The sequence below is a fragment of the Candida orthopsilosis genome (assembly GCF_000315875.1).
Source record: "Candida orthopsilosis Co 90-125, chromosome 2 draft sequence".
Lineage (NCBI taxonomy): Eukaryota > Fungi > Ascomycota > Pichiomycetes > Serinales > Debaryomycetaceae > Lodderomyces > Lodderomyces orthopsilosis.
Genome location: NC_018295.1, coordinates 146,599 through 155,224, shown reverse-complemented (window position 1 = coordinate 155,224; position 8,626 = coordinate 146,599). Strand labels below are relative to the sequence as shown.

Below are 8,626 nucleotides of genomic sequence, written 5' to 3'. Positions count from 1 at the left end.
TGGTTCTGAACTTGATTCTGATTCCGATGAGCTTGGAGGCTCTGATGAACTTGGTGGTTCGGAGCTCACAGTAAGAGTTATCGGATCCCACTCAACCACTGTAGCAGTCTCCCCGGCTATAGCCGTAATGGTGGTAGTCCATGTTGAAACACCAGTGTAGCTTGAAGTAACCGTGGTGGTTGGAATGGGGACATCAACAACAATAGTTTTGGTGTTACCCGGTTCAGTATTGAATGGCAAAGTAGTTACTGATGTAGTTGATCCATAGTATGTAGAAGTAGTGACAACGACTTCATTACCGTTGGCACCAGCATCGTTATTGTTGTATGGTGACCAAGTAACAGATCTTGATCCATCGTTAGGAAACGAATCTCCAGCACACAAGTATGTGTTAGTATAAGATGTTTGTAAACTTTGACCAGTAGGAACTGAAACCAAAATATCCAAGAATGGTCTATAACCTGCAGGAATATTGCTGTAATTAATTGTATAAGACCCTTCATTACAACTGGTGGAAGCAGAAATTGCTTCTGCCTCTTCAGGTAAAAACCAAGCATTCAATTGATCTGTGATGGAAGCATGGAGCGTTGAGCAATCAAGTGTTCCTCCACTGACTGTAATACCCAAAGTTCCACTTCTGTATCCATTGTCACAGGTTCCTCCAAGCAAGTATAACTGCTGCTTGTTCAAAGATGGGACAACACGATTATTGTAGACAATTGTATCAGTCGAAATGCCTCCATTGGTGTTGGAACCGCCTTGAAAGTTTGCAGTGGTGGTCAATTTCTTATCACCATCAGTAAAAGTAACTTGATTAGTACCAGCAGTAAAACATTTCGAGTCTTGCAAATCAACTTCTCCTGCAGATCCACCAACATTAAAAGCGATCGGAAAATGTACTGAACCAGCGGCATTTGTGCTATCTTTGACATTGTTGCTAGCAGTACACTTTAATTGAGAGTAAGCAACAACCAAATCACCAGGAGCAAACTGGCATGTAGCATAAACAGTATCACCAACATTCAAGTCGACACTGTCTTGAGTTGTTGTAAACTTGAAAACGCAAGGCATGTTTAATGTAAATGTATCACCTGCATGAACATTTGAACCCAAAACCTTCCACGACAAAGTTGCAATCCAACTTGGAGCGGCTGGTGTACTGTATTGGTATGTAGCTCCATTTTCCCAGGTCAAGCTATCAAAACTTTGAAAAACATCAGTGACCTCAGCAGCGAATGTAAGTGTTGTTAATGTGAAAGCCGTAAAAATGGCCACAAGTGAGCTCCAATTTTTCATTGATGGTTCGATAGTTTTCCAAATAAAAGTTTTTACTTCAAAGTGAGGAGACATTGGACTTTTTTACATTGTTTTTAAAAGCATTTGAACTTAACTGAGCCCTACAAATAGTGAATACATCTTGCTAAATATTGATACCAGGGTTCAGAGACTATGAACTGTGTAACTTCTTAATTATATGTAGTGGCTGCAAAATTCATAAATCCGCATTTATTTTTTTGTTCGATTGTACACAAAGTCCTTGAGAATTTCAAGTTTGTTTCAAAAGAAATTATACGAAAGGGAGTTTTAAAGCGGCCTCTGCAACAGCAAATGGAGAAATGTGTGGCAAATCTTCCTAGTCAATTCACCCCTCGGAATGAAAATTTCTGAGTGTTATAAAGAATGTTTCGAAATCAAAAAAAAGTGTAGTGTTACTTACTAGTTGTAGCCCGAAGCAGTCGCCAATCTCTGAATATATTCAGCCTGAAATTTCACATGGTAATATTCTAAATATTACAAAAATAAGGTTTGTAAACAGTGCAAAGTGGAAGGAGTGTTCTGGAAAGAGCTGTCGAAGTATATAATAATATAAAAATTTTCAATTGCTAGCGACACGTCATAATTTTGCGAGTCGTTTCATTTCGCTAACATTTATTTCAGGATGTTCTTTGAATAGAACATGTTTGTAATCTCAACACCTAGAGGAAATATGCCTTATTTATAGTGAATATGTTAGAAAACTAATGACCAAAACTATGCTATGACTAAATTAAGAGATTGTTCCCGCGTGTCTTACAATAGCAACCACACATTTAGTCACGAAGGAAAGCAATAAAATGGTACAAGTATTTTTCGGTTACTTTTCATTTGGTAATTGTTTTAGCTAGGCGAAGACTTGTCCATTGTTTTCATAAGGCGTGCATCCTACGTTAAGCGATGATTTATAACACACAAAACTGGATTTTAGATGTTCACATTTCCACTTGTGTGCCGAAAAAGAGAAAGTTTTTTTTTTCCAATTAACATACAACGCCAGGGTCTTATTTTCCCGGGCCGAAGACTCCTTGGTGGTAGAACTGTAGTCTACTAACATTCTTTATGCTCTTTTGTCATGTGTAAAGGGATTGAAACTGCTCTTGAGTATTGGTTTTAACGTTCTTCGCAATGGTTTGTCATTTTAGTGGATACACATACAACAAATTGGATTTTGAAGCAAACCTATAAAACCAGCATATTTCATATTCTCAAATACCTCCTATTTCAGTTGATAAATTTTATGCTTGCTTTAATAAATACGAGTATTGTCATTCCTTTTGTGGCCCGGATAAACAATTATCAGTCTTCCCTTATTTGTATTCAAACTTGACGCTTTGCATATATAATTTCGGTAAATTTAATTGCAAGGATTTGTGCAACACTAATTGTCAAATGAAAAAAAACAGTGCTAATCCCTTTCTAAAATGAAGTACATTTAGATTGCTGAAAATTTCAGTAACATTTGAGGACACTATGTGTAAACATATACTTGAATATCACTTAGTGAAGTGGCTATGCTTTTGTAGTTTATGCTTTGGCTTTGTGGATCCCACAATAAATGCCATTCTCCGTATATCTTTAGTTTATAGTTTCAACCTCTTCGATATGTTGTTTCGATGTCGGAAATACTTGCAGAAATTTCGGTAACACGAAATTAGACACAAAGCTGAGGCCGCTTTCTTGAAATTTCTACCTAGACGAACATTCCGATCGCTAGTTGACATGAAACGGGTCCTAAATCCAGAAAACTAACTTAAGTATTTCGATGAATGCATGGTAAACTTGTATTCTGTGAAGAAGCAAAATTGAAATTTTTGAATAATTGTAGGACGTGTCTACATCAAACTCTTTCTATGGATCTGAGATGGATACATCACACCTATCACACTGAAGTGGTTTCATATTCTTTGTGGCTTTAGCTTTTATCATGTACAACTTGCGTTGTGTATAGTTACGATTTTCGGGGTTTATGTACGAATGCCTAATCTGTCTGGCAAATTTCAAGTTTTACAAACTCGCAAAATTCACAAATTTGTTGATTAACTCTTATGCTTGCTTTGTTTCGTAATTAGCAGAACATTTCCAATTTCGTCAATTCTCCAATGAACACTTGTGTCCAAACGAAATGGCGTATAAGGATGTATGGCGTCTCAGAAATACTGAACTGGTAGCTTTTTGTGGATTAAATAAAAAAGTATGTTTTATGTAACTCATTCATTTGTCAACTGAGCGTCACTTGGATGTATGTTACGTAAACCAGTACTTGGGTCTGCTAGCTTTGCTCTTTAATTTGTGAATCTTGGTATATTTATTGTGGCTACTATGATCTCAACCAAGGGTTGTAGTCTGAAGAAATTTTGGACTAGCCAGCGAAGAGATTCCATTCTTCGATTATAAACTTATAAATTTACAATATAAAATGTTCAAGATTGAAAAGTCAACGGGGCTACTCGAGGGTTAGCATACCTCTAGCCACCTCTAGTATCTCTCGAAGCTCTAAATAATTGCTACTTTACCAACAATCTAAGCCTTGTCGCAAGAAAAAGTTGCAACTATTTTTTCGTTTGTCTTTGTGTTATAGAGTGTGATCCCATAATTAGAAGCAGGTTTTCTATAGTGGACGCAACGGAACAAAAAAAAAACATCATCAACAAATCTTAGCTCCGAAACTAGATCAATTCACATACTCTGTTGATTCCTTAACAAAATAATATATAATTAAGGTTATATAATAGTCATGGTGGTAGATACGAAATATTACGATATTTTAGGCGTTGAGTCAACGGCAACGGAGCAAGAACTTAGAAAAGCTTATAGAAAGCAAGCTATCAAACTTCATCCGGATAAGAATGGGAATGATCCTAAGGCGGCCGAAAAGTTTCAAGACTTGGGAGAAGCTTACGGTATTTTGTCCAATGCTGACACAAGAAAGATTTATGATGAATATGGGGTGGAAGGAATGAAGGAAAAGAGTGTACAAGGGCAAGATATTGATCCAAGCGAATTCTTTGAAGTTATATTCGGTGGGGTGGCATTCAGAGACTGGATTGGTGAATTGGGTATGTTTAATGACATTACCAAGTCTGCTGAAGTTTTGGACTTGGATGAGGAGAACTCGAATCTGGAAGTTAGCTCGACGGGAACTGGAGAATCAGCTTTCAAAGGCAAGACCGACGGTACAAGTAGTCCTACTTCAGGTCATGGCGAAACTCCAACATCCACTCATAGTTCATTACAATTGCATTCTCATGAAAACAAGGGTGAGTTGTCGTCTGAAGATATAAAGAGAAAGAGAAAGCAAAAGCTCACCAAGGAGCAAAGGGAGGAGATTTTGAGAATCCAAGAAGAAGCTAGGGAGGCCAAACTTAAGAGAATTAATGATTTGTCAGTCATATTGAAGGATCGTTTAGATAATTATAGAGCGGCCGCAACTAATCAAGAAGGATTGAAACATTTCACTGAAAAATTAAAACAGGAGCTTGACGATATGAAGATTGAAAGTTTTGGTATACAGTTATTACACTTAATTGGAAAAGTATATACCAACCAAGCAAATGCAACACTAAAAGCAGCTAAAACTTTTGGTATCACCAAGATCTATAGCTCAATGAAATCTTCAACTGAAACTGTCAAAAATGGTTACAGCATCATAAAATCAGCCTTAGATACACAGGAGACAATGGAAAAAGTAATGAAGGAACAAGAAGCTTTCCAATTAAAACAAGAACAAGGATACACCCCAACACAAGAGGAAATTGTACAGCAAGCTGAAAGAGAACGGTTTGTTACTGGAAAATTCCTTGCTACGGCTTGGTCTTTGGTGAAATTTGAAGTCACCAATGTACTAAATAAAGTATGCCAGAACGTCTTACATGAAAAGGGTATAGGCAAGAAAGAGAAAGTTGCTAGAGCAAATGCATTGTTGTACATTGGAACTCAATTATTGAATGAGAAGAGGTCGGCTGATGAGGATGAAGAAGCCAGAATTTTTGAAGAAATGATGGCTGATGCAAAGATGAAGAAGGCCAATAAGAAGAAGCAACATAATTTCTTTTAAATATAGATAATAGACGCAACCGCTTTGGGTGAATAGAATTATAGTGAGTGCAGCTTTAGTAGATGACGTATAGATTCTCTTGCTTAATAATCATTGACCATTGGTAGTGTACATTACAAATCTAATTTTCGCACCGAGAACCGAAAAAAAGATGAAAAAAAAAAAGGTAAGGGCGAAACGAAGTCATACAAACCTACTCCCCATCACTTTTGATAACTCCTTTTCACAATTGCACAACTACATTCCACAAATGGTTGATTCTAAACAAGTTCTCAGGTTGTATAAACAACTCCTTAACAAAGCTTACAAATTTGACAACTACAATTTCCGTGAATATTCCAAACGCAGGGTACATGATGCATTCAAAGAACATAAATATTTAACTGATGAAGAACAAATAAATAGGTTTTACAATGAGGGTATTGATAATCTAGCGTTGTTGACGAGACAAACTACAATTTCCCAGTTGTATACTTTCGATAAGTTGGTTGTTGAACCATTGAAGAAGCATCATTAGAATTTAGAGTCCATACGCAATCCTATATATAGTTAATGACATAATATCGTTTGTTGAAGAATCATTTACATGGGTTAGGTTGTCATTTCTTGTATCGCAACTTTTTACCTTAGCCTAACTAGATCCACTAACTACTAATTTTTGTAAATGGCTCATAAACACTTGCAAACTGACATCATCCGTCAAGACAATTGCTCCACCTGCACCACCCAAGCCCAGACCACCAATCAATTCGTTGGTGTTGTAGGTAACACTAGGGTTCAATTTTGAATACAAGAATCTCGCTTGCGAGCCACCTTCTTCAGTATCAATAAATCTTGGTAATGGATATCTATCAGCTAATAGCTCAGCTGCTTCTTGTTTTGGCTCATCTAATAATTCTTTGAAATTAGCATACTCTTCTTGATCTTGATAACCAGCTTTACGCCAAGCAGCAATTGTCTTACCATGGAAAATTAAAATATGGAAAAAGGTATCCAATAGCAAGATACGATCATCTCGAATGGATACTGAGTCCAACAAAACTGCTTCTGGTTCACCTTCCAAAGTGAATGAAGTCAATGTTGGTTGAATCATAATCAAAGAGTTGTTTGTATCTTCAGTCAACAAAACGTGTCTATAAAACACTGTTTCATCAGGTGAGTTATTGAAAACTTGCAAAAATTGTGATCTTCGCAAGTAATAGATAAATTGTGGGTACAATTGAAATTGTTGTCCCAAACGGAAACTCTCTTCTTGGTCTTTTCTATAGTCTGCGAATTTTTGGCACAAACGAATAAGCATACGATCGATCCACCTAAGAACATCAGCTCCATCATCTTGCTCTGCTTTGAATAGAGTGACTCTTGCCATTAATACAGCTGCTGCTTCCTGATCAAAGGAGTTGGTGAGTGTTTGCTCGTCACTAGTCAAATAGTTGGATACTGTGGTGACTCTAGTTCTATAGGTACCGCTGGCATGTTGGTAGTGAGTGACAAATTGAACATAGCTCTGAGCAGTTGGTGGCAATTGTTGTGTGTTTGCCACATCAAAAAACACAGCATACGTGTGTCTTGGTGAAGTAGCACAGAGTCTATAGTTTGATGTTCCACCAAGACCCAATTCATTTTCAGAAACATTTGTTGATTTCACTCCCAAAGATGAAGCATGTCCAATCAATCCACTAACTTTTAATTCCTTGGAAGTTCTTATTTCAAGAGAAGCATTAAATCCCATCAATAAATACCCTTCCTCATCTTTATTAAACAACCTCAAAAACGATCTTTTGAATATGGATGTAGTAAATGCATCAGATAACAACAAAGTACCACCGGTGGTATTACACAAGTTTTTCATCTCCAACATACCTATTTGATCATAACAACCAGCAAAAATATCAACTGCGTGACTGTTTTTAACTGCCTTGGAAGCAATTGCATCATAAAATTTGACTGCCTTCTTGAAATGTTTGGCATTATCTTTATCAATATCAGAATGTGATCTGATAGGTTCTTTCAATTGGTTTCCAACAATCATACCTGGGTTCAAAGTTCCCGGTCCAGCAGAAAACAACATGACTCTAGCTCCAAATCCGGGGAAGGTTAATCCCAACAAATTGACAGCTACATTCAAAGCACTACCAGTACATCTTAAAGGTCTGGCTCCATTGGCTACTGCCCATGGATCTTTACCCAAATTTTCCAAAATCGTAGTCAATTGAAACTCAATATCTTCCAATGGTAAGAAAAATCTAGTCAATGAATTGGCCAAGGGTTGTTGTGGTTGCTGTTGTTGGTTCAACATTGGAGTCACTGGATTGTTCAACATTTCACTAATTTGTTTATCAGTGTACTCCTTATCACCACGGAAGATATAACTCTTGTTGATCTTTTCTGATCCCAAGTCATGTACTTGAACCATGGTTCCATAAGTAATCAAACCAATTAAAGCATTTGGTGGTAAATGATTCAAACCAACAATAATATTCTCAATCAATGCTTGTAAGTTATCTTCGTCTTGACACAAATCAATGACATAAGTGAAAATTGGTGGGTTTTGAACTGGTCTTGAATTTATATACTCAACAGTAGAGCTGGTGTTTTGCAATTCCAATGGTAAATTCTCTGGATTAATACCATGGTAATGCGCCGGCAATGGGTTTCTACCTTGACACAAAGGACAACGCCAAAATCCATTTGGATCAACAGCACAATACGGATTTAAGATAGATTTACATGTTTGGTTTGAGCAATAAACAGGATCATATGCAGCAATGGGCAAATCCTCACGTTGTTTCAATGGCGTGTATAAAGCACCAGTGGGGACAACAATTTTACCAGCTTCAGCTTTGGTGGATGGAAATGCATTCCAAGCAAATCTGACTCCATTTATATCCTCTGCTTCTTCAAAATCCATTGTAAAATGTAGTAAGATACCAGTGTAGTATGAATTGAGTGGTGTTGTTTTGTCGATTAATTTGAGATCGTGTTATTTGGCAGTTGGTGATTGTTTTTTTTTTTTCGTTTCGTTGTCAAATTTGAAAAAATGTGTCATAAATCAATGTCGTAGATGCTTTGCGACATTAACACCCTTACCATACTGTATGAACTTATTTCTGTGAGATTGCATTCTCCATATTACACACATTCAAACGCCATTATCAAAGGTTTCATACAATAACTACTATTTAACTACATACATTAATCTTTATTTTCTGGTTTCACCTTAATTCCCCCATTTTCTTTCTTTTCATCCTCTTT

The 8,626-nt window shown here is 36.8% G+C and overlaps 5 protein-coding genes across 5 annotated transcripts in view; 2 read left to right on the top strand and 3 right to left on the bottom strand. All coding sequences in view use genetic code 12, as the record gives it.

The window, feature by feature from the left end:
• CORT_0B00800 (hypothetical protein) lies at positions 1-1,296 on the bottom strand (the record flags this gene model as incomplete). Its single annotated transcript, XM_003867191.2, has 1 exon — positions 1-1,296. A coding segment is annotated over one exon (1,296 nt), but the record flags the coding sequence as incomplete, so codon positions are not given.
• Positions 1,297-4,051: 2,755 nt separating this feature from the next.
• CORT_0B00790 (hypothetical protein) lies at positions 4,052-5,371 on the top strand (the record flags this gene model as incomplete). The annotated part of the gene is made up of 1 exon (XM_003867190.1): positions 4,052-5,371. The coding sequence occupies one exon, from the start codon at positions 4,052-4,054 to the stop codon at positions 5,369-5,371; it is 1,320 nt and encodes a 439-aa protein (XP_003867238.1).
• A 151-nt stretch (positions 5,372-5,522) lies between these two features.
• CORT_0B00780 (Isd11 protein) lies at positions 5,523-5,888 on the top strand (the record flags this gene model as incomplete). The annotated part of the gene is made up of 1 exon (XM_003867189.1): positions 5,523-5,888. The coding sequence occupies one exon, from the start codon at positions 5,523-5,525 to the stop codon at positions 5,886-5,888; it is 366 nt and encodes a 121-aa protein (XP_003867237.1).
• Positions 5,889-6,002: 114 nt separating this feature from the next.
• On the bottom strand, positions 6,003-8,282 carry CORT_0B00770 (Sec23 GTPase-activating protein; the record flags this gene model as incomplete). Its single annotated transcript, XM_003867188.1, has 1 exon — positions 6,003-8,282. The coding sequence occupies one exon, from the start codon at positions 8,280-8,282 to the stop codon at positions 6,003-6,005; it is 2,280 nt and encodes a 759-aa protein (XP_003867236.1).
• Positions 8,283-8,615: 333 nt separating this feature from the next.
• The window catches only part of CORT_0B00760 (hypothetical protein), a gene marked incomplete at both ends in the record, with an annotated part of 1,863 nt that continues 1,852 nt past the window's right edge, over positions 8,616-8,626 (bottom strand). Inside the window, one exon of the mRNA XM_003867187.1 lies at positions 8,616-8,626. This exon is cut by the window's right edge and continues 1,852 nt beyond it. Coding sequence (XP_003867235.1) covers positions 8,616-8,626 — 11 coding nt within the window.